This window comes from Marmota flaviventris, chromosome 10 (assembly GCF_047511675.1).
Source record: "Marmota flaviventris isolate mMarFla1 chromosome 10, mMarFla1.hap1, whole genome shotgun sequence".
Taxonomy (NCBI): domain Eukaryota; kingdom Metazoa; phylum Chordata; class Mammalia; order Rodentia; family Sciuridae; genus Marmota; species Marmota flaviventris.
In genome coordinates, this window is record NC_092507.1 from 16,706,061 (window position 1) to 16,732,261 (window position 26,201).

General features: G+C 37.8%; 1 protein-coding gene across 2 annotated transcripts in view; it reads left to right on the plus strand.

Annotated features, from left to right (window-relative positions):
• Positions 1-269: 269 nt before the first annotated feature.
• Positions 270-26,201, plus strand: part of Kdm1a (lysine demethylase 1A) — a 62,582-nt gene continuing 36,650 nt past the window's right edge. The window contains exons 1-3 of one of the 2 annotated variants that reach the window (XM_027937232.2): positions 270-750; positions 10,464-10,629; positions 24,378-24,437. In XM_027937232.2, coding sequence (XP_027793033.2) covers positions 397-750; positions 10,464-10,629; positions 24,378-24,437 — 580 coding nt within the window. In that variant the 5' untranslated portion in view covers positions 270-396. The remainder of the gene's footprint in view (positions 751-10,463; positions 10,630-24,377; positions 24,438-26,201) is intronic. The other variant, XM_027937233.3, reaches the window with a different exon arrangement.

Genomic DNA, 26,201 nt, shown 5'->3' on the forward strand with positions numbered 1-26,201 from the left:
GAGCGGGGGAAGGAAGGAGTGAACGATGCAAGTCTCTGGAATAAAGAAAAGGTGGCCTTCGGAGGTGCAGTTTGGTCCAGGAACGCCTAGAGCACTGTCGGGGCTGGATGCAACTCCCAAGGCTGAGGGGGCGCTCTAGACCAGCCTCGGGCTCCAGTCCATGGCGTCGCTCTAGCTGCAAAGCCGCCGCTCTATGGCAGCGGGGGCGGGGCCGGGCTCGGGCGCGGCTCCGGGCCTTTTTGTCCCGACTCGGCGGGAGCGCGCGTAGGACGAGCGTACGCGGCGGCTGTTGGAGGCGCTTGGAAAGTGTGAGGCGCAGCGCGGCGCGGCGGCTCCGGACCCACGGAGCGACAGACCGAGCGGCTCCGGCGGCCGTCGGCGGCCCGGCGGCCTGAGATGTTGTCCGGGAAGAAGGCCGCGGCGGCGGCGGCGGCGGCGGCGGCGGCGGCGGCGGCTGGGACGGAGGCCGGCCCCGGGGCAGCGGGCGGCGCCGAGAATGGCTCCGAGGTGTCCGCGCCGCCCGCGGGCCTGTCGGGCCCTGCGGAGGTCGGACCGGGAGCGGCCGGGGAGCGCACTCCCCGCAAGAAGGAGCCTCCGCGGGCCTCGCCCCCCGGGGGCCTGGCCGAGCCGCCGGGGTCCGTCGGGCCTCAGGCCGGGCCTACGGTGGTGCCTGGGTCTGCGACCCCCATGGAGACGGGGATAGCGGAGACCCCCGAGGGACGACGGACCAGCCGGCGCAAGCGGGCCAAGGTGAGGCCGGACCGCTCCCTACCCGGGGGTCCCCGCCCCGGGCCGTCGGCCCCGCGACCACCGCCTCGCCTCGGCGCACGCCCGCGCCGCAGCCGGCCGGGTGGGGAGACGAGGGGGCACCGGCGCGGCCTTTGTGTTGGGACCCGCGGCCGCGGGCCGGGCGGGCGGGAGGAGGGGTGGCGGCGCCGTCCCGCACACCTTTCCGTCTCCAGGGCTGGGAACATGGCTTCCCGGCGTGGAGGCGCGTCGCGCTGCCGGGGGCACCGCTCGTGAGCCGCTGCCGAAGTGTCAGCGAGCGGTTCCGCGCTGTCGGTGGCATCTCGGTCCAGCCGCCAAGGGACTGGAGGGCGATGCTCGAAAAACCGCCTTGGAAACGGGTCGGAAAAGAAGGGAACTTTTTTTATGAGCGCTTGCTGTAGGCCCAGAGTTGCAATCTTTGATTTTACTGTCTTTTGATGTAGTCTTTATAGACGAGGAAGCCGACGAAAAGAGCTTAATCAGTCAGTGCAAGTGGGAAGAAAAAGCCGCGACACCAGTCAGCTCATACATAGAGTGTGCCAGATGCCCAGCCTTTTTACTTTCTCTGAGCACCAAAGGTCAGGTCACTGTTAGCCTCATTTTGGGAATGAGTAAACAGAGGCACTCAGTTTAGGTGACTTGCCTCAAGTCACAAAACTAGTAAGTCATAGAACTGGCATGTGAGTCCCACACTTGTGGCAGGGTATCATGGAAACAAAGGACCACATGGGACACCACTAATAATAGTATGTAGGGCACTGGGTCAGTCTTAGGGCATAGTCCTGTGTTTTTCTGAAGAGTTCATTTCCTAGTTCAAAAAACTGGAAATATATGTAGATAGAAAAAAATATCTAAGCCAGGTCGGGATGTAACTGAGTAGCAGAGTATTTGTTTATGTTGTGTGGAGGCCCTGGATTCCATCCCCCGCGTGGCACAAAACAAACAAATACGTAAATAAATATATGAAATAAAATTGTACAGTTTATATCATTTGCGCTTGTAAAATTACCTGTGGAGTGTTCTTTGTTTTTGAGACTCGTCTGTATTGTCTAGACTGCTCTCCCAATTTCTGGGCTCCAGAGAGCCTCCTGCCTCAGCCTTCTGAATAGCTGAGACTGAGTGCATGCCTCTATGTTCAGCAACTGTGTATAATTTTTTGTTGTTGTTTGTTTTTTTCTTTTGGTACTCGAGATTGATCCGGTCTCTTTAAGTTCCTGTGGGCTGGCCTTAAATTTGTGATCTTTCTACTTTAGGCTTCTGAGTTGCTGAGACATGACACCCAGCTACTGTGTGTCATTTTGAAGTGCAAATACTAGGTTAGTACAGATGAGGAGCTTCTTGAGATGAGTATTGTCTAGACTGAGAGCCCTCAGTTTCAGCTGCCTGCTTGGGAGACTTCTCCAGGGCTGTGTAGAAAGAATTTCGAAGAAAAATTTGGGGGCTTTTTACCAAAATATGGGATAGAAAAGCAGAGGTTGATGACCTCAACTTTCAGAAATGAAATAGAGGACAGAAGCCCAATAGGATTTTCTTTTGCCCTTTTAATGAAAAGGATAGGCAGAAACCATGTGGTATTGTTAAAAAACCAGATTCATTTATACCATTTGCATATGATAAAAGTCAACATTTTATTTATTTATTTTGCAGTACTGGGGATTGAACCCAGAGGTGCCCTTTTTATTTCTTATTTTGTGACATGGTCTTGCTAAGCTGCCTGAATGCCATGAACTTTCATCCTCCTGCCTCAGCTTCCCAAATAGCTGGGTTTACAAATGTGTGGCACTGCACCTTGCCTCACCATTTTAAAGTGTACAGTTTGGTGGTTTTTATGATTTTCACTTATCACTACAATTTTAGAACATTCTAGTTGCTCACCAGAGACACCTGTATCATTAGCAGTAATTCCCCAGTCCTCCCTGTCTCCAGCCCCTGGCAACCACTAGTCTACTTTCCTACTGTATGGATTTGCCTATTCTGGATATTTTTATATGGCGTGATATGATATGTGTCGTTTTGTATTTGGCTGTAGCGTGTTTTTATATACCACCCTTTGTTTATCCATTGATTGACATTTGGGTTTCCACTTTTTGGCTGTTCTGCATAACATGGCTGTAAACATTAACATTTTTTGTGTGAATGTTTTTCATCTCTCTTGAATGTATGTCCATGGGGAGAATTACTGGGTTATATGGTAATTCCATTTTAACTTTTGAGGAACTGCCATTTTTCCACCGCAGCCACACTGTTTTACATTTTCACTAACAATGTTTGAGGACTCCAATTTCTCCATATCCTTAGCTTTTATGTCTTATTACAGCCATTCTAGTGGTATCTCATTGTGGTTTCTTTTTTTTTTTTTTTTTTTAATATTTATTCTTTTTTTTTTTAGGTGGACACAATATTTTTATTTTACATTTATGTGGTGCTGAGGATCCAACCCAGTGCCTCGGGCATGCTAAGCGACCGCTCTACCACTGAGCCACATCCCCAGCCCCTCATTGTGGTTTCTTATGCACTTCCATAATGAGTAATAATGTCGAGCATCTTCTCATAGGCCACTGTGTATCCTTCTTGGTGAGATGTAAAATATCCGTTCAAATCCTTGGATCATTTTTAAAAATTGTTTTGATGTAAGAGTTCTTCATTTTAGTTATGAACATTCTTAATCTTGATTAGGTCCAATTTGTTTTTTTGTTTCTAGTCTTACAGCTAAGAAAACATTGCTTAATTCAATATTGTGAGGATTTACTTATGTGTTTTCGTCTAAAAGTTTTATAGCTTTAGTTTTTGTATTTAGGTCTATGATCCTTTTGGAGTTTGTATATGTGTTGAGATAATAGGGGTCAGCTTCATTCTTTTGCATGTGAATTGTCCCAGCACAATTTGATGAAGTCTGTTCTCCCTCCATTGAGTACTCTTGGTGAGTGATCATACATATAAGGACCTATTTTTGAACTCTCAGATCTGTCTCGTTACTCTATATTTCTGTCCTTAGGCCAGCATCACACTGTTCTTATTATTCTAGCATTGTATTAAGTTTTGAAGTCCCCAAGTGTGAGCTTTTCAGCTTTGTACTTATTTTCAAGATTGTGTTGACTGTTCTCTTTCCTTTCTGTTTCCATATGAAATATAGGGTCACTTTATCAATTTCACCGAAAAAAGGCAGTTGGGATTTAGATTGAGAATTGTATTGAATCTGTTGATCAATTTGGGGCATGCTGATAAGATTTTTGTCCTTCCTCTGAGTTTATTTGAATTCTGATTATACTGTTTTTTTCCATTGTGGTTAGCTCTTAGACTTTTAAAAGAAAAATGAGTTATGTGTTGACTTAGGTAAGCAACTAGAAAACAAGGACCTGGGAAAAAGTTATTCGTTCATAGCTAGTTTTGGGAGCCAGAGAAAAAGGCCCTCAATGAATAGTGTGTCTATTTAAGGAGTGAAAAAGCAAGCCGAGACCAGAGTAGACAGACCAAGCTTCAGTGTTTCTGGGGTGTATGCGGGGAATATATCTGTTTTGGGAACCCTCTTAAAAAGTTAATTGCAGGGGTTGGGGATGTGGCTCAAGCGGTAGCGCGCTCGCCTGGCATGGTTGCACCCCAGGTTCGATCCTCAGCACCACATACAAAGATGTGTCTGCCGAAAACTAAAATGTAAATAAAATATTTAAAAAAAAAAAAAAAAGTTAATTGCATAATTAAAATTTAGTTTCAGGTTATTGGGATGGGTTCATGCAGTTGAGGAGTCTTCAAGGTTAAGTTTTCATTAGTTTTATAATAAAGTCACTTCTGGGTGGTATATGCAAAATATTTAAGTTTTGAAATTGGTAAATTGGTTTGGGACTTCAGGAATACTATACAGTTTGAGGAAAGGTGACCCTGAGTTAGGCCTTGAAAGGATTGTATAGAATACTTGATTTGTGCTGTCCAGTATAGTGGCCACTAGCCACATGTGGCTATTCAAGTTAAATTAAAATTGTTTCCTCAGTCACAGTAGTTGCGTTTTCAGTATTTAAGAGACTTTTGGGGGCCAGTGGCCACAATATTGGAAACACAGATACGGAAAGTTTCCTTTATCACAAAAAGTTCTCTCAGCACAGAACTGAACTATGTGAAATGAAATACAGACCATAAACTTTTATGAGAATTTAGAAAAGGGGAAAATAGAGTGATAAGTTTAGAATAATAGAAAATAATTTACAGAGGAAGTAGGCCTTGAATTTTAGGCACTGGATTAGAAGAAAGAAAAAGATTGAAAAAGCTTTTAGGGAGTTTAGGAGTGGGTAGAATAGCATTAAGGATTTCTTGACTCTAAGGTGTTAATTAATGAGAGTGCTAAGTTTGAATTGAGCCAGAGAGCTTACGTATGCTAATTTAAAATTTTTGGAACTCATCTGTTAAGTTTTCTGAAAACCTCACCCTTTTGGAAAGTCAGTGACATCTGTGCCCTTGTTCTAAACAGGGAGAAAGGTTTAAAAAACAAAAAGACTGGAGCTTTTAGGTGATTGGAAATTAAAACAGTATAGTAACAGTGAGAATGAGAAGGAAGAGATTAGAGATATAAATTTTGAGAGTTGTCAAGTGTAAAACTAAAAACAATTACCCTTCTTCAATCTATGCTGGGATATTTTTATGACTTTGGTATATAGTGTATAAGTAGTTGTAGAACCTAAAGTCTTTGGGGTTTTTACCTAGAGATGAGAGATTCCCAGTACTCTGGGTTCAAAGATTGAACTATGCCTTTTTTTTTTTTTGGTACCAGGGATTGAACTCAGGGGCACTCAACCACTGAGCCACATCCTCAGCCCTATTTTGTATTTTATTTAGAGACAGGGTCTCACTGTTGCTGGGGCTACCTTTGAACTTGAGATCCTCCTGCCTCAGTCTCCAGAGTGGCTGGGATTACAGGTGTGCGCCACCTCCTGCCTGAACTATGCCTTTTTGCAGGGGAATAGTTTTATTTTTTAGAGATTGTATGCTTCTTTTAGATGACCTTAAAGCTTTATTAAATGGGGAAATCTTTTTATAAAATACAGTTTTCTGCAAGATCCCAAAACAAAATACTTGCCCTTTTTGGAATAAGAAGTTTAAATTTTATCTTTTATTTTAGTTGACAGTCTATGAGAACATGAGGCTATTAGAGAAACAACTTTGAGATTGGAGATAAAACAGTATGGTTTCAGCCTTACAGTCCAATTTTATTTTTGTATTTTGTTTTATTTGTAAATTATCATAGCAATCCAGTATTAATAAGTACTACAGATTATGCCTTTTTTAGCTTTGCCTTGCCATCTTTCTTAGGAGACTCTTAGTTGAATAGAGATGGCAGAAGAAACTTCATTCTTTTTTTTTTAATATTTATTTTTTGGTTGTAACTAGATACAGTATCTTTATTTTATTTATGTATTCTTATGTGATGTTGAGGATCTAACCCAGGGCCTCCCACATGCTAGGCGAGTGCTCTACCGCTGAGCTATAATCCCAGCCCCAGAAACTTCATTCTTATGTCTACCCCAAACTGAGTTATCCAAGCAGGGTAAGTTAATATGTTGGTTAATGTCTTTGAAGTGTTAAGGCTTGGTTTAACACATATATTTATTAGTTATATACATATATGGTGTGTGTGTGTGTGTGTGTGTGTATATATATATATATATATATATATATATTTTTTTTTTTTTTTTATTTTTTTTTTTTCTGGAAATTATTCAACCTAGGGCCACTTTACCACTGAGCTGTATCCCCAGCCCTTTTTTATTTTTTAGAAAGGATCTTGCTATTTTGCTAAGACTCATCTCAAACTTGGAATCCTCCTACCTCAACCTCCCAAATGGCTGGAATTTCAGGTGCCACTGTACTGGGCTCCTTGATAATAACACTAAAAAAATGAAAATCACAAATGAAATCCCAAAGAACTCTGGCTCTGTGGAACAGTAGTTTCTTTTTAAATACTGGCTTTAGATGTTCTTGCTTCTGCCTCTAGTAATTTTTCTAATCTCTTTTTCCTGAAGATTAGAAGCTCTGTAGAGGAATCTTTTCCAAGTGTATATTTTGCTTCTTTTTTTAAATCATTTATTTTTTATTGGTACATAATCATATATAATGGGTTAATTTTGCCATATTTGAACATCAACATAACGTAATTTGAACAATCTCATTCTGTAGGTATTGTTAACTTCTCTGACCAAACATTGGATTAAACAGTGTTAGAAAAGATCATTTTGCTGGGCTGGGATTGTGGCTCAGCGGTAGAGTGCTCGCCTAGCATGAGCGGGACCCGGTTCGATCCTCAGCACCACATAAAAAAAATAAAAATAAAAGGCATTGTGTTGTCCATCTACACCTAAAAAATAAATATTAAAAAAAAGATCATTGGGGCTGGGGATGTGGCTCAAGCGGTAGCGCGCTTGCCTGGTATGTGTGCGGCCCGGGTTCGATCCTCAGCACCACATACAAACAAAGATGTTGTGTCCGCCGAAAACTAAAAAATAAATATTAAAAAAAAAGATCATTTTGCTATAAAACTTCTCAGTCACCTTTAACCCATTGAGTTCCCAAGTTTTCAGTTCTGTAAATATTTCAGTGAAATTGACCAAGGTGTGCTGTCGTTGGGGAGTCCATTTGGGGTCCAGGTCCTTGGTTCCTGAATGACAATTGAGCAAGACATGCAGAAGTAGTAGGTAAAGAACTGATTTATTGAAGGTGAAGGTGAAAATAGCACTGGGTAAGGTAGAGTGGAGTAGACCTGGAGGGGTGGGGGTGATGCACAGGCTCAGGGCCTTAATGTTTGTAAATTAGTGTTTCATATGCTGAGCTGGGAGGCATTCTCTTCCCTACAAGGGCCTTATTGAAAACCTTACCCCATTTGCTCCCATTGGTTACCTTATGATACCTTATTGGAATACTGTCCAATTTCCCACCATTGGTCATTTTAGAATACCGAACCTGTGGTGGGAGTTATCATGGGCCATAAGTCCTCATGATGGGAGTTGTCATGGTATTGGGATTTCACTTACAGGGACATATGATTCATCATCTTGTCTTGCCCTCCAGAAGCATTTTTACTTTACTCTGCCTCTGCCATCTTGGTGTCCCTGAACTCTTACCTAACAGCTACCTTAAAAACAGGTTGGAGGGGTTGGGGTTGTGGCTCAGCAGTAGAGCGCTTGCCTAGCGCTTGTCTAGTGCTTGCCTAGCACATGCAAGGCCCTGAATTGGAGCCTCAGCACCACATAAAAATAAATAAATAAAATAAAGATATTGTGTCCAACTACAGCTAAAATAAATAATCAAACAAACAAATAAATATTAAAAAACAGGTTGGAAATGGCAATTTAGAGTTTATTATATAATTTACTATTAATATTAATATTATCACTAATCATTCATCTTTTACACTGTTGAGAGCCACAGCTGAAGGGGCCCCAGCAAACTTCCAGCTGCCAACTGATTGGCTCCTCTGATGCTCGTTGGGCTGTTTCCCTGCCCTTTCAGACCACGGAGCTGCTCATTGGGGGACTTTTTTTGGCTCCGCCCACACGACCCAGCCAATTGGCCTCAAGAGCAGGAGGAATGGGGGAGGGGGAGAGGCTTGTGGGAAGCCTGGTGGCAGTTGGGCTCTGAGGGAATTCCTGAAGAACTCGTGTGGTGTGGCCTGTGTGTTCTAAAAGTAAAGTTAGTTTCTGCTTGACAAGTGGCTGGTGAATTGTGCCCAGCCAGACTGCGGCATTTGGTGGCCCCCACGGACCTTGGCATTATCTTTCTGCTTTGCTTGGGGGAAAAAAAAAAAGGTCCCCCAATGAGCAGCTCCGTGGTCTGAAAGGGCGGGGAAACAGCCCAATGAGCATCACTGCAGAGGAGCCAATCAGTTGGCAGCTAGAAGTTTGCTGGGGCCCTGTGAGCCAATCATCAGCTGGCAGCTGGAAGTTTGCTGGGGCCCCTTCGGCTGTGGCTCTCAACATCACACTTTTCTCAAAAGAGTAGAACTCCAAAACCATAAATATTTATTTCAAAGTTACAAAACTGGCATATTTGTTGCTCAAAGTTTTTTAGATATTCTAGAACTGGGATGATAGGACATAATGTGTTAGTATGAATTATGACTTTAACACACACACACACACACACATACACACACACACACACACACACGTTTCCCCCAACTTGATCTTGGATCCCTTTCTTTAAGAGGCTTAGTGTCTAATGGAACATCCTTTAGGAAAAGCTGAACTTCTGCAGTAGAAAGGATTTTGCGTTCTTTGTGTTTGTCTTAAAATGTTTGCATGGCCTAGTTTCACATCAGGAAGTTTTTAGTCATTATTGAATGAATAGGATTGATGATCAGGAGATGGGGATGGGGCTCAATGGTTAAGTGCTCTCTGGGTTACAATCCCCAGTATTCCCCTCCCCCCAAAAGTAGGGATACACACTCATTCTCTACTTATTTACTCCATTGTGCCATGTACTCTGTGTTCAATATTTGAGTAGATGAACAATATTCAATTCATATGTTAAATTAGGATTCCTAGAGCACTAGTCATAACTTGTCAATTTATCCTTAATTTTTGTTTCCATTTTCTAACTCAATTCCATTCTTTTCCCTCCCTACTTCCTGCCCTGTCACCCAAATTCTATGGTCATGTCATATAAAAGAAGAAAGAGGGGAAAAAAAGACAACATAAAGTATCCAGATACCTGGAGCTATTTCAAAGACATTTAGAAAACTAAAATAGATTACCCATTCACCGTAATCCATAGGACTATTCAATATTGGAAATCTAACACATTGGATATATTATTTGTGGAGACTATGTTATCATTGCTTGATCTCTGTATCTGGTTATTTTAATTGATTTCATTTTTTATTGAGTCCATAATCAGAACTGTAGTTTCTGAGGTTTCCTGGCATCTAACAACAATTTAACAGCATTTTAATGTTGTCAACTCTTTTTAATACTCTATTACACGTCTCACATTTGGCCATCAGGTCCATAATGCAATCTTCTTTATCCTACACTCCTTTATCCCTAGTGATACATACTTTTTGCATGTGTGTCTAGTTCTGTCTTCTATATAATTAGAGGATAAATTAGTATTAAGAGCTACATCCTCAATTTCCATGTCACTTGTTTCTTAGTTTGTTGTAATAAGAATTCTTTGCTCATCATTCAGTTCTCCTAGGTACATTTTTTTTTTAAAAGCCAGTTCACCTTTTTTACAATTTTAGCTTGACTGTTGTTATTTTCAGGTTTTACACACACCCCGCCCCCCATTTAGTTTGTGTAATTCTTCTGCTGTTTCTCCATGGAATAGTTAGAAGCATAGGCTTAACATTAGACAATGATATTTTGGTTAACTATTTTTACCTAACTGAGGGTTAATTTAGTCTTTTGTTGAAACTTCCAATATGTGAGTGTGATACACACTGAAAAAAGTTTTTAGGAGTTGTAGAGAGCCTCAGAGTCAGTGATTTGAAATGGTCAGTACTATTATGTAAGTTATAGATCAGGCTAAACCTGACTTGATGGTTTCATGATGCTTTTTGTTTTTAGTAATTAACTATTATAAGCTTTTTCCTTGTTGTATGCTTATTTCCTTTAAAATTTGTAGTTCTAGAGCAGTTCATATTCACTAATGATTTCAAATAGAGTCCTTGATTTTAGATGTTTATTGTATTTTTCCTGGTAAAATCTCTATAGGTAGAGTATAGAGAGATGGATGAAAGCTTGGCCAACCTCTCAGAAGATGAGTATTATTCAGAAGAAGAAAGAAATGCTAAAGCAGAGAAGGAAAAGAAGCTTCCCCCCCCACCCCCTCAAGCCCCACCTGAGGAAGAAAATGAAAGTGAGCCTGAAGAACCATCTGGTAAGTGGAAGAAACCAAGCACAGTTATGTTTTATCTCAGAGATAAGAATAAATAGATTTATTCCTATTCTGCAATATTATTTGTCTTTGTATTCTGATATTCGGGCTCTTGCCTTGTGTGTCTATATGTGTGTATACATATGTGTTTGTGTGTATATACACATTCATGCGTAGTGGTACTGATAATCTTTGTTGTCTGTGTATATGTATATAGTAGGAAAGTAAAGGGTGGTGGTTGAAGGAGGAGAAAAAAATGGTTGGAGAAAACATACAGAATGCCAAATCCAAAGAACCAGTCCTCTTAATGACAGCTCTCAGAATTTACAGATGCAATGATTTAGGAATTGGTCTGGTTAAAACAATACCTTTGTGCTGGGTGCAGTGCTGCACACCTATAATCCCAGCTGCTCTGGAGGCTTGGGCAGGAGAATTGCAATTTGGAGGCCAGTGTTTTTGATTCACCGAGGCAACTTAGCAAGAACTTGTCTCAAAAAATAAAAAGGGCTAAGGATGTAGCTTGGTGGTAGAGCTCCTGTGGGTTCCAGGAAGGGAGGGAGGGAGGGAGGGAGGAAGGAAGGAAAAAACACTGTCTATTATTTACAACAGATAGTTTTGATAAAACCTTTATGGTGTGGATCAGTTTCAACAAATGCCTTTTCTGGTGAACAAATGTAAAAACTTGTGCAGAAAAAGGAAAGAGTGCCTGTAATTGTTTCATTGTGGAGCCCTTCAACCAAAGGTATACTGTAAGAGAATACGATGAAGAGAATCTTAAAGAGCAAGCTTCTTATACCATGAAAAGATTATTGAAATTCATAGTATTTGTGTTAGAATTTCAAGTAGCTCTAAAGAATTCTTATTAACATTCCTAGTCCTGATTTTCTGAGGATATTCAGACCAGTAAGGGGGTGCCTTTCTGTTTTGGAGACCAAGCAAAAGCAAACAATTTTTTGTATTCTCTGCCTTTAATGATATTTCATTGAGTCTTCTTGACTGAAGTTTTAAATAATTTAAAATAATTTCCATGAGGTTCAGGCCCATTTAACTTCACCAATTCTTTTAGTCCTATGCTTTTTTAAAAAACAGTGCTTGTTGGGGCTGGGCTTGTGGCTCAGCAGTAGAGTGCTCGCCTAGTGCAGGCGGGACCCGGGTTCAATCCTCAGTACCACATAAAAAAATAAAGGCATTGTGTTGTGTCCATCTACACCTAAAAAATAAATATTTTTAAAAAACCCCACAAAAAACAGTGCTTGTTTCAGATCCTATCTGCTATATCTTCCATGACTTTCATAGGTACCTATTTTGATGAATTTTAGTTTTTGATTTAACCTCTTTTATTTTTTAAAGGTGTTTCTCCTATGGTGTTATAAATTAATAGAAATTATTTTGTTTTTAAAAATGAGCAGTATTAGTACTGACACTTCACTTGAGATTTTGTGTTAATTTAAACCCAGGTTTAGAGCTTAAACAAATTCTGACTAAAACTCTTAAAAAACAAAACTATGATTTATAGAATTGAAATAAAATGTTATGAATAAATAGTGTTTGGAAATACAGAAAGATTAGATTCTGGGTTCAATTCATCCCAAAAGTCATTGTGTTTTTTTTTTTTTTTTTTAGAGTGGTTTTTCTAAAACTATCTGAAAGTGATTTTGGGGGGTCACTCCTTGCTGGAAGGGTTCTAGTCTCAGTGGCACATGACCTTTGGGAATAATGTTCTGAGCAAGTACCTCAGCAATACTTTCTCTTGTGCTTGATTTTTCCTCCTTGTATGTAAATCTTCGATATTTAACTCTTTCCTTATTTTTTCCCTTATTTCCAATCCCTTCCCTTTATCCCTGTCCCTTTGCTCCTCTGTAGTCTTCTTGATTCTTTATCTTTGTTTCCTTTCTACCTTTTCTGTACATCTATGATTGACATACATGTAGTTGCTCAAGAAACTGCTAATCTCTTAATTAAAAAAGGCTCTAAGGATTATACAGTGATGATCTGATGTCTCAGATGCTGCTTCATCTTCTTTTGGTGTGGTTGTCAGTGTCCCTGGGATATGGTTGAATGATTTATCCATAGGTATCAAGTTAATACTTTGTCTTCTGAAAGTTTTAAAGCAAGTTTTATTGGTGTTTTGTGTGTGTGTGTGTGTGTGTGTGTGTGTGTGTGTGAGAGAGAGAGAGAGAGAGAGAGAGACAGACAGACAGATTTTTATTTTATAAATATTAGTCATTGTTCCCATAAAGAGTAAATGTCTTAGCAAAGGGATTTAGGATTGGGGGGAACTAACCTTATTCTATTGTGTGTAATCAGTACTTTTATTGTTTTAGTATTTTTTAGGAAAGTTGAAGTTTTGTTTAAGTTGAAAATATTTTCAGTGTTTAAAGATGTGTTGGCAACAACAAAAACTTGCTAATATATTATTTGTGGTTATAAAAATGTATTTTTTTCTAAAATAAATTTTTTTGGAAATTTTGGTGTGAATTAAGAAGTACTTTTCTGTAGAAAGCAGTGGCAATTGATTAGCTGGTGTAGTTTAGAAACAGATTGGGCCCTGATGGTGAATCATAAAATGCTACCAGGTAAGTTAAATATTTGGGAACTGTCTATACTTACCATGTCTGTTTTCATATTAAAATCAGAATCTTTTAATAGTTTTTAGTTAAAAATTGAATGGAAGCATTATGATATAGACATATTAAAATCTCAGAGAAGATGTGTATGTTTCCTTACCAGACATAAGGTATTCTGAAAAGAATGGGTCAAATGATTTGACTGGAGTAGGCTCTCAGGAGAGGACTAAGGAGGAAGCACAAAAGGCAGGTTGGAGTCATGCTGTATGAAGCCTTGTTAGGAATTGAGCCATGTTAGGAGACTCTGGTTGTAGGTAGTAGCACTGAGATAGATGCCTTTTTGTTTTGATAGGTAGTTACTCTATGCTGGCGAACTAGGCAAGCACTCTACCATCTAGCTATCTGTAACCACCACAGTATTCCCACACGCTGGAGATTTTTGAGCAAGAGGGATTGTATTGAAGTATATATTGTACAAAAATCAATCTGATATGCTCTGTAAGGGTGACTAAAGGAGTCAAAAAAACCGGAATTGCAGAGGTAACCTGTACTATTTTGGTAATTGAGTTTAGTGAATTTTGATCAGTGGAAAAATACTCTCTCAATATCAGAAGGTTTTTTTGTTTGTATTTTAGTGGGGAAGGAGTGCTGGGGATTAGTGTAGGTCCTTGCTCATGCTAAGCATTTACTCTATTACTAAGGTACACTCCAACTCAAAGTTGATTTATTTTATTTTATTTATGAAAACAGGAGGTTTGTTATTTTGTCTGATTGAATTTATTTTATTGAGAGGAAGAAGTTATCCGTTTAGGCCTAAATATTGTTTTTAGATTTTCAATTTTTGGCCATAACTTAATGCAGCGTTATAGCCTTAGTGGTAATCAAAGTGGGTAAATACTGTGATTTTTAATACTAAGCATTGTTTGTATTTAATATCTACCTTTTTTTTAGATTTCCATGTATTTTTATATTTACTGTATTATATATTTGTTTCAACAAATGATGATTTTACTTGCGTTCCTTCTAGTACCTTTTCTGTGAAGATAAAGGTTTTTTGTTGTTGTTGTTTTTATTTTTTTTTTAAGATCATAGCAACTGATCCTGAAGAGATTGTCTTTGAATTGAGTGTGTTTGATTTAGTGTCACATCATAGTGGAGCTTCTATAAAACAGTAAAATTTCATTCAGCTGGGCATTACTGCTGAAGAATAATTGCCCTTCCATTTAAGTAGCCTTCTATTAGAAAAAATTGCTTTTTTGCTTTCTTGGCTCAGTTATTATGTATCTTAGATCATTCCTCTGTTTCACATTAGTGAGGCTTTACTATATTAACTAGTTTGCCAGCACTTAGATTTTTCATTTTCAAACAAAATCATGATTTAGGCCCTCTGCCCCACACCTTTAGCAGTTGAAATTTACAAGAAAAATCTTACTAAGTTGTCCCTGGATTTAAATTTTCACTAGAGAAATTCTGATTTGGGAAGAGATAGTCTATTTTGAATTAGAAGTAGCTTTGTTTTACATAACCTGAGATTTTTATGGAAACATAAAGGAAATTTGAAATGAGCTATTAGGATGCCCACCTTTCTTCTCCCCACTTTTCTTTTCTTTGAGGTGGGGTCTTGCTATATTACCCAGGATAGTCTTGAACTCCTGGGTGCAGGCCATCCTCCTACCTCAGCTTCCAAGTAGCTGGTACTACAGGTATGTACCAGGCCCAGCTAGGATGCTTTTCTCAAGACTTTTCAAGTTGTAAATTTCTCAGTAGAGACAGCAGAAGTGTGTGCATGTGTAAAAGCACATGCGTGCATTACCAGTTTTCTAGGCTCAGTTATGGTACTCATACTTTCTAGTGGAGTTCAGGTTCCTTTTAAACCATTGGTTAACTCTTCAAGTCAATTTTTTAAGGTTTGGTTAGCTGATTGGTGATAGCTCTGTATTATAATTTATTTTGTTTATTATGGGACGAATTACTTTGTCTCCTTGTATATATTTTTATTGGGCCAGAGAAAGTTTTTCCTCTATTTGGATCACGAGAAGCTCTTTGTTGTACATGGTAACTTAGGAAGTATTTGTTAAATAAATTAATGAAAATCAGAGATTTGGGGTTACGATTTTTGTGTGTGTATTTAATAAATTCTGGACTCTGCCTTTGTAATAGTAAAATTGTGGATTGATGGTATTTTTAAAAATCACATTGGGTTGGGGAGGTAGCTCAGGGGTAGAGTGCTTTCCTAGCATACACAAAGTCCTGGGTTTCATTCCCCATCCCATTAAAAAAAAAAAAAATCATGTAAGATACAACCTGAATTAGTAAAAATGCTAAATAACAACATATATAAGAGTTATGATTAAAAAAAGAATTTAACTTAATATTCAGTGACATTTGATCACAAATGCTATTATTATGAAAATATCTATATGATAAAACTTTGACCAAAATTTTGATTCATTATTCAGCATAGCAAAAATCCAGAAGGCAGAATTTTTTGGATTATCCCTTAAAGTTGATATAGTAGAATTTGACTAGAAAAGAGTTAAATATTGATTTCCTTTCTTTAAAAGGGGGCGGGGGAATGAAACAAAACCTCTATGGTTCTAATATTGTCACTTTATCTTTGTCTAGTTCTTTGCTTATATAAGAAGCCCTGATCTTACCTACAAGGCAGGCATACCGATCAGTTGGTAACAGCCTTGGGTGTATATTGCTAGGTACGGGATTCAGCACATCTATGCTGAATGGTATAGTCATAGCTCAGGTGAATATTTTGGTTTTGGTGGTACTAGGATTGGATCCAGTGCCTTGTCCATGCTAGGCAAGCGCTCTAAGCTATATCCCCAGCCCATGTTTTTTTGTTTTCTTGTAATTTTGTTTTCTATCTTGTTTTGGCTATTCTCAGATTTCTCTCCATCCTAACAAGTGGAGTCAAGAGTGAGAGTGGCTTTCAGTTTTGTTGAGAATTAACTCGGATCTTACCTCCAGAAGAAAAATTTCAAGATTCTGTTATATCCCTGTGCCTAGCACAAAACCCTCTTGTATAGATTTACCAGAACTGGCTAGGGAATTCATTCCTGATAAAGCTGTTTATGTTGCCATTGAGACCTGCTGGTGTAAAATAAATGCCTGAAATAATTTGAGGTTTTATTATATGATGTATGGTAAACACATTCAGACAACGGACCTAGGATTAACTTTCTTGCTTTGTTTTGTTTTGTTGCAAAGCATTATTTCAGTGTCATGATTTAGATCTGTGCTCCAAAATAACTTAATGGAGGACTGAGAAAAATGTGACAGGCTGAAAAAGTAATTTAGATGAATTCATCAAAATTCTTATGTTCTGAGAGATACTATAAATGGACTAACATATGTATACTATACAACTCTGGTCCCCATTCTCAGGTAATTTATTGCCTACCATGAGACACAGATGTATGTCTGTGAAACAGAAGGGAGAACTCAGAGTGTTATATTTTCAGTTTAAAGATTCTAGAGGGACTGGTAGGCAGAAAGGTGAAGGCAGAGGACTGGAAGTATGGAGGAGAATTTTTAAAAATATGAAATGGAGGGCTGGGGATGTGGCTCAAGCGGTAATGCGCTCGCCTGGAATGCGCGCGGCGTTGGGTTCGATCCTCAGCACCACATAAAAATAAAATAAAGATGTTGTGTCCACCAAAAACTGAAAAATAAATATTAAAAAAATTCTCTCTCTCTCCTCTCTCTCTCTCTCTTGAAAAAAATATTAAAAAAAAAAATATGAAATGGAGACATTCTCTGCCTCCAAATGTGGTAGTTCCTCATTCACTTTATTCTACACACTTTGATTTTACAACTACAATACTTTGTTGCAGGCACAGTGCTGGACTCCAGGAGTTCAAAGATGACTGGGACCTCCTGCAAAGAATTCAGTATACTGTAGGGTTGCGGATATTAACAATTGGCCACAGTGAAGAAACAATAGAATAGAACTGTATACACAATATGTAAGGAACTTATGTAATTTTTATTTCTTAAATGACAGATAAAATTGTATGAATTTACATTTACAACATTTTTTAAAGTACATATGCATTGTAGAATTAAGTCTAGTTACTTAACATGTATTAACTCACAGTCGCCAGTTTTTTAACATCTACTCTTAGCATTTTTTAATACGATATGTCATTATTAACTCTAGTCACCATGTAGTATGAATGTTAAAGAATGTTTCTAACTAATTAGAATAGACTAAAAAATAAAAGAAAAAAGAATGTTTCTGTCCCAGATTAGAGTTTGGAAATTTTACATTAAATGTGGAGGATTGAAGTTGGGCTTTTATGAAGCAATTTTAGATCCTTTAGATTCTTTAACCATTGAATCTGGCTGATAAGAACCATTGAATCATTAATCCTTGAGAGATAGATCTGCTTAATGAATTATTTCGTTTCATTGATTATTTTTACTTTTTATTAAGAAAAAATAATTTTTTTAGGTAAGCAATTTCATTTGCCTCTGAATTCTTTTTAATACCATTTATTTGATTTGACTTTGTTGTAATAGAATAGGTTAATTTGTCCACGACAAATAAAATTTACTGTTAGGGTTAGGGTTAGGGTTAGGGTCTTATCTGACAAATAAATTTACTGTGAGGATCAAATGAAAAAATGTGATGTCTACCTTTATGTATAAACATTTGAACTAGGAACAGGAATGGGGTAGGCTGGTGTTTTATTAAGAGAAAAAAATCGGGTCATTTTATGGATTATGAAGATATATTATGCTGTTAGTTTTGGAAACTGGAAAATGTTTATAGTATCTCATTGTCAGTCTTGTCATTTATAAAACAAATCATTCTCTTTTTTTAATATTTATTTTTAGTTATAGGAGGACACAATATCTTTATTTTATTTTTACATGGTGCTGAGGATCAAACCCAGTGCCTCATGCATGGTAGGCAAGCGCTCTACCTCTGAGCCATAACCCCAGCCCTGAAGCAGATCATTCTTAAAGAATCTGTATCCCTTTGCAGTATTTGCACTTGTGTGTGTAAGAACTTTAAAATCTTGGTATTAAATCTTTTTTGTTAAATCATGAGAAAAATGGCAAATATTGGTACTTATAATATAGACCTTTCCTTCTCAAGGGAATAATTGAAATTAGTGTATCAACTCTTGAGATATAACAGATAGGAACATTTTTATTGTGTTTGCTGATCAGAGGTTTTAAAAATTTGAAGATAGTTTATGGAAGGGGTTTGCTTTTTATATATATATAAAAATGTTATTTGAAGATTGAAGAACATGAAAATTGTATCTTCCTTGGAATTATTAAACCCAAGACATATTTTAGGTGGAAGGGAGCCTTTGTTAGTTTTATCTGGATGTCAGTAGCCAGAGTTCTGAGAAACTATTACCTTGAGCAGGGAAAGTGGATTCTGTTTAGGAAACTCATTCATCTCATTGTTAATGTTAGATCGGTGCTTTTGATAGAAGCTCCAGAAAAAAGTTTAATGTATTGCCCATTTTAAAAACAGGTGAATAAGTAAAAAAGTAGGCTTTATTTTTAATTACTCAAAAAAAATCACCTTAAGTTTGGTAATTGGGCAACATATAATAGCGTCTGAATTATAAACTTTCTTTAAAACATTTTGAAATGTAAACTATGAACCAAATTTTGCAGCAAAATAAGTAGGATCAAGAAAATTCCTATTATGGAATGTCTAGGTAAATATAGCATGTGAAAACTTAAATTCTCTCCATCAGTTTCTAAAAGATTTACTTGTAAGCCTTTTACTTTTGATAGGATCCTAGGTACTAAGTTTCTCATTTCTTCTTCTTCAGTGGTTCAGTGGAAATTCCAGGCAGGTTCCTACATCAAGCAGAACCATTTTTCTCTTTTCTAGATCCTTAGAAGGTGGGTTTATGTACGGTGTAACCCTGGGATTGCTGTTCTGATTGAAACCAATGAATTTCATTTAGGATAATTTTGTTGACCAGAACTGATCATTGTTAGCAGTTAAAGGGTCTCTATATGCTTCAAAGGAACCCCTGATCCTTATCATTCTGATTAACTTAGCCCAGTTTACTTCATTTTTACATTTCTTCTTAATAGTATAAGACCATTTATTTTGCCAAGAGTCATGGTCAAAAAGGTATCAGGAAAGAAACACACAAAGAAAAATGTATAATCCTCTTTTTGAAAAGCTACCATCTCTCACCACAGAGTGCAGAAAGGCAGCATGAAGTGGTGATGGTTACTAGTAACTCCTGCCTTTCTCAGTTTTATGTCCCCTTCCCCTTTGTTTGGTCAGTTGTCTCTGTTTAACCAATTCCTTTTTGAAACTATGACTTTCCTATGCTCATGAGATTAATCATACATTTATAACTGCCTCAAGCTTGCTGAGCTAACTACCTTCACGCTATTTTAAAGACTTTTCAAGACCATTTTGACTTCAGAGTTTTTTTTTTTTTTTTTTGAGATTTATTTTTTTAATTATTATTAGTTGTTCAAAACATTACAAAGCTCTTGACATAATGACTTCAGAGTTCTGTTCTTGAATTTCCAACCATCTTTAGAAGATTTCCATTTGATTTTATTAGCTTATCTCCCAAGTTTCCCATTTTGTTCATTGTATTACCTCTGTCCTGAATTAAAAACCTGAGTCATCATGAATGACCTTTATTCCTCTTTACTAAGTCTGTTATAAAGTCAATTGTCTTATGTAATCTTTTTTATTTGCTATGCCTGACCCACTTAACCATGTTATTATAAGTGTATTTCACTTAAGATCTAAATGATTTCAATAGCCTTTTGATTGAATCTCTTTTATCTAGGTCGCTTTTCTCCTCTAATCTGTGTGGTACAGGTGGCCAGTTGTTTTGCTGCTTTCTTGCCAAAGCTTACATGGTTCTATGCATTCTCCCCCGCAACCCACCCCACCCACACTGGTTACTGCTAAGATCAGTGTTTGGTTTAGACACGAAGGTGTGACCCCTTTTTCCCCCTCTACTTGGTTCCCCACTGCTCTTCCAGGCTGTGTTCTTAATGGCACTGCACATTAAGATCTGTGCTTTTCTCTTTGCCTCTATGAATGTTCTGAACCATAGTGATGTTTTCACTGCCTCTCTGTCTACCAAATGTTCTCTGGACTTTTGCAGAAAAGCTTCCTTGATTCTCAAGTCTGTTTAGCTTCCTTACTGCTTGAATCTTTCCCCAAATAGTTACACACTCTTTGAAAACAAGGTCTCTACCTATTCTTTAATATTGGTACGTGAAAGTTTTTGATAGGTATTCAGTAAACATCAAATTAGTGAGATTATTAACAAACTCAGCTGATTTGTTAATACAGTGGAGATTTGTGTGTTGAAAGATGGTTTTATCTTTTGAAATGTTGTTCCCTTCACTAATATATCAAGCTCATTTTGAAACGAACATATTGGCAGTCAACTTTCTTCTATGAATTTAGCCATTTTGATAATTGCTCTTCTCTTTAAAAATTATGCTTCCTAAAAGATTTACAAGTTTCTCAAAATGTTCACTAAAGTTACCAAATACGAATGCTATTCCAAGAAGCTAGTCAAATGTGAACTGAAGTTCCTAGGAATGGCAAACCAATGATTCTTATCTCCATGCTTGCCTAAGTATTTGAAAGTCAACATAGGCGTCCTTCACGGGGGGGGGGGTGGGGGGGGGTGGGGGGGGTGGGGGGTGGGTGGTGCATGCTTGTAATCCCAGTGGCTAGAGAACCTGACGCAGGAGGACCAAAAGTTCAAGGACAGCCTCAGCAACTTGGCAACGTCCTAAGCAACTTAATGAGACTCTGTCAAAATAAAAAGGGCTGGGATCTGGGCGGTGGCGCACACCTGTGGCTTGGGAGGCTGAGGCAGGAGGATTGCAGGTTCAAAGCCAGCCTCATGCAAGAGCAAGGTGTTAAGCAATTGAGACCCTGTCTCCAAATAAAATACAAAATAGGGCTGGGGATGTGGCTTAGTGGTTGAGTGCCCCTGAGTTTAATCCCAGTACCCCCATACCCTGCCAAAAAAAAGGGGGTGTTGAAAAAGTGATCTCTTGAATATTTGAATCAAGATGAGAAAGCATCCAGCATATGACTATAACTGAAACACTTCTAATCAGATCTGATGAAAGACAACTGAAAGAAAGGCTGTTGTGTAAGATAAACCAAAAGGATTTGATTTTCAGTTTGGAGAAGATATGCACAAATAACCTGAATATTTAAGAGCTTTACTTTAAAACTTGAGGGTGTGTGGTGGGGGGAAGGGCTTGTGTTGAAACAAAAGGAAGTCAAAATTGAGTTGATATTAAAAAGTTGCTTTTGAATATTTTCATTTCTGTTTTGAACTTGTATTCATGGAAGATAACAGCCATGCTTGCCTGCTGTCATATGTCTTTGTGTCACTGTCAGAAATAGGGTCTTAACTTGGAAAAGCCTTGGAAGCCGGTGAATAAGGCATTATATATGTGTGCTACTCAGAAACACTGGATGGAAAGTTAACTGCAAATGTTTGTGTGCTATAATTAAAATGATGAAGAATTGGTCTATAATACCTCTAATAAAGATGACCCTTTTCATCTCTTTGGAAAAATAGTCATCTTCAGTACCCATGAGAGGAAATAAGCAACCTCATCCTGTTATTTCTAAACAAGTTAGACTCTTATCAGGACAAAAGAAAGTATCTTTTTCCTTAAGCTTATTTTAAGCACTTTTTAGTTTTGTTTTCCGTCACTTTTTATGTTTACACTAACTTCTACTTGTTTCATTCTGTTTTTCTGCTTAAATAATCCTTTGGGATTTCATTTCTTGACTTTTTAGTGTTATGTTAAAAATCTACCCTGGGTTTTGAATATTTTCCATTTTTCTCTTTTAAGTATTTTTTAAATTAAAGTACTTTTTTTAAAAAAAATTTTTTTTAGTTGTTGATGGACCTTTATTTATTTATTTATCTGTGGTGCTGAGAATTGAACCCAGTGCCTCACACATGCTAGACAAGTGCTCTATCACTGAGCCACAACCCCAGCCCAGAAAAGTACTTTATAAAAATTTCTTACATATGTATACATATATATGTTGTGTGATAAGTATATGATATGTATATATCAAAAAAGACCACCTTACCTTGCCTTGTTGTACCATTGTTGTTCTTATTACCCTCTCCCTTTTTTTTAATCACCTAAGTTAGGAGTAAGAAATACGCATTTCTGTTAATTATCATTGACTCACAAAAAAAGAGAAGTCAGTCATATCTACCTTCTGTAGGTTAACATGAACTAAGTAGCGTATTGTGTGACATGTAGTTTGAAAATAAGGAAAATGATTGGATTAGGAAGGATAAAGTAATTCAGACTGAATGGTGAGGTTGACAGTGTTTTTTGTTTTATTTATCTAATTTTTTAGTAGTGGTAAGGTGACAAGAGATTGTTACTTTCATTCTTGCCAAATCAGGAGAATCATTTGAGAGAGAAAATGTTATTCCTAATGTCTAAATGTCATTCTTCAAATTCTGTTTCACTGTTCTGAATCCATCCCCCCACCAAATACTGTTTAGTATTCTTATCCAACTTGGTTCTATTGGCAATCAAACAAAACAATGACAACTTTTTTTTTTTTTTTTTTAAAGAATAAATCCAGAACTTATTGTTTCTTATTTAAAGTTTATAATTTAAAACATAAGGCCTGAGCTGGGGTTGTGGCTCTGTGGTAGAGCGCTTGCCTAGCGTGTGTGAGGCTCTGGGTTTGAATCCTCAGCACCACATAAAAATAAAAATAAAGGCATTGTGTCCATCTACAACTAAAAAATAATAATAATAATAATAATTAAAAAATAAAAATAAATAAAATGTAGGGCCTGCATTTTCAAGATAAGTTTGCAGATTGGATTTAGGAATTGGATCTTCTCTTAATGATCATATGCTATTTTCCAAGGGTTATAAACAACAGATCACATACATTATGCCTTGTCTGAGCCTACCCTTCTAGAGCCTAGAGGACTTTTTAGACAACAGCGTAGTAAAATAATCATAAAAAAGATTCTTTATACAGGGTATATTCTGATATTATAAAAAATCAATTTTATTTGTAAATAATGTGTTTAAGGATGAAGATGTCATTCAAAGTTTCACAGACCTTGGAGCGTTTTTATGGAAAGAGGTCTAGCTTGGTTTGATTTTACTATTCCCTTCTAATTCAAATGATAGAACAGTCAATCTGCTTTTTAGTTGGATTGTATGGTTTAAAATAGACTGTTTAATTAATGAAGCTTTTCCAGGTATAGATCACTGGGAAATGGTGTTTTCATATCTTCCAAAAGATCACGCTGTAGTTTTCCTGTAGTGTACTGGGGGCTAGAGGCTTAGGAGGATTATAGTATCTGTCTTGGTAAAAGATTTTGGAAGCATCTGGAAGACAATCTATCCTGATTTTTTCAGATTGAATTTTCCAGCTTTGATTCTTTTCTTGACATTACTCCTACACATTAATCAAAGAGGGAAGATTTCTTAACAAGGCTTATTGTGTAGCTCAAGTTAGAAGTTCCTTTAGGATCTCACCTGCCTCCCTTTATACCACCATAAGTGCATGTGTATCTGCAGTACTTGGCCTCTGATAGGGTGTCTTGGGATATGTTCTGAAGTTGTATTTACTGAAGAAGCATTGGCATATTCAGCTCTAGTACTATCTCCTGTGTGTAGTAAGTGAAACTAATTCTGGAGCTGAATCTTTAAGTTGTGTTCTTTGCTTTGAGGAGAAGTAAACTTTTTTCATTATCAGTCTTTTGCTTGTTGTCTTCATGTTTAACTTTTTTAGATAGAAAGTTAAACAACTATTGAGTTGATGTTGAATTGTTGCAACTCCAGGTGCTAGAGCCCATTTCATACCCATTTTCTTACCATTTCCCCTCCCCAATTAACCCTTAGTAAATAAGACTGACAGCAAGAATTTAGTGATTAGAAATACCATGTACTTTGTTCCACTGACTTAACAAGAAGCAGCGTGTAAAGTTGAAATTTCCTGACCAGGATTTGGAAGATTATGATGTAATACTCTGGGCCTTGATTGCAGAAGAAGGAGTTCTCTGAATCTGGGTTTACTAGTTGGTGGTGAATTCATGAGTCACCAACTATTAGGCCTTTATGTCCAGATATTATCTTAATTTATGGAGTAAGGTCCCTGAGTTCTCCTCTTTCCTTCCACAGGGCAAGCAGGAGGACTTCAAGACGACAGTTCTGGAGGGTATGGAGACGGCCAAGCATCAGGTGAGGGTGGCACTAGATGCTTGCCACTTAGTAGCAAGAGCCGCCAAGTCAGGGATTGATGCTTGCAAGTGTTTTTGGCTGTGGTATCCACATTTTAGCCAGAGTGCAGGGGAAATGTGACCCACAGGACAGAGTAGTCTGATAGGAGAGAGTGTGGCCAGAATAAAGGCAAGCAAAACCTGTTGAAGTCCTCAGGCCGGTCTCAGCCCTCCGCTCTTCTTCATGTGTTTGAGGAGATGGCGAGTACTTTTCTCATTAGCAGTCTTTGCAGTAAAAATAAACATGATGTAAAACACTTAGGAATCATGGGACCCTTAAAAAAAAGAGTAGCAGTATGCATAGAAGTGTCACGGACTTGAAAGTCAAAAAAAAAAAGAAGTATGCTAGGACTAGTTAGGCACACTATGTAGGCAAGTGACATATTTTTAGATAAGGTTGATACATGGTGTTGGGAACTATTTTTTTCTATTGATGTTATATAGTTAATTTACAGTTTATCTCAAGTGAAAATTATCTTTAAAAAAAAAAGAAGTCTACTGAGAGCACTTTTCAGAAATTTTTACTCCTATAAAAAAGTAAAAAAAATTAATAGGGGCCACCTTCTGAAACAGTTTGTTCCAGGAACCCAAAGTAGTGTTTGGATTTCATCCTTTGAAGGATGTTTTTGTGTGTTCCAGTTCTCCAAGCTGGTTTATATATACCATTTGATAGATGTGGAATAGGTATTACTTCATTGTTGGAGGTTGTCACTTTCTATTAAATCTACTTTAAAATTACTGTCTGTTGCAGTGTGCATATAGCAGGCCAGGAAGTATTTGTATCTTATTCTCTTGGATCAAAGGTAGTTCTGTGTTTATACAGTAGTTGGTAGTGAAAGAGATCCAGAATGTTAGAAGTCTACTTCTTTAAATGCTATCCTAAGGACCAGAGATTGATACTCAGTACACGCTTTTCTTGGAGAAATTACAATTCTGATGTAGTACTGTTATCTATGACAGATGGATCAAGAACACTTAAATGGAACTGTTGAGGATCAGGGAAAGCTTTTAGAGCTTTAATCTCAAATAATTTGAATTTTGTTGTTTTTTTGTTTTGTTTTTATCAAAATATTTGCTTTTTTACTTAAGTAAACAATGTGGTTTGTTGCTGAAAGTAACTGGACTTTTATGTGAAATGGTGTTGCTTCTTACTGTTAGTAAAACATTACTTTTAAGGAATTTCCAGGAGTGGTGGTAACTATTCGGAACCCTTCAGGCTCTTTCTTCGTGTCCTTGTCATGTTCTGAAGTTTGCTTTTTTGAGACAATCCGTTAGTATTAAAAATGTGCGTACAGGTGATCAGCTTTCTTCTCTTGATGAAGCTGGATGACCCCTCATGGGTGTCCTGCAGCTAGGGGCTTGACTTCTTTAAAATCCACTTCAACTTGGTTGTGTACATCCCAATCTTGGCTCTAGAAGGGATCTTGAGGCCCTCTTGTCTAGCATCCTCCCTTCAAGTAAACAGCAATCTATTCCTCTTATTTCATGGATTAGAACCTAAAATCCAAAGAGGTTTAGTGAATCAGCCAATGATGAAACAATAGTTGTAGAGGAGTGAGAGTCCAGGGATTCTTACCACTTGGTGCGTAGACCATTGCTTACACCACTAGGTTAATTTAAGATAGGCATTTACCCCAAAAATGCAAAATCTGAAGTGTAGAAAAAATCATGATTCTCCATTTTTTTCTTTTCTTTCTCCTACTATTTATTCTTTTTATTTTATTTA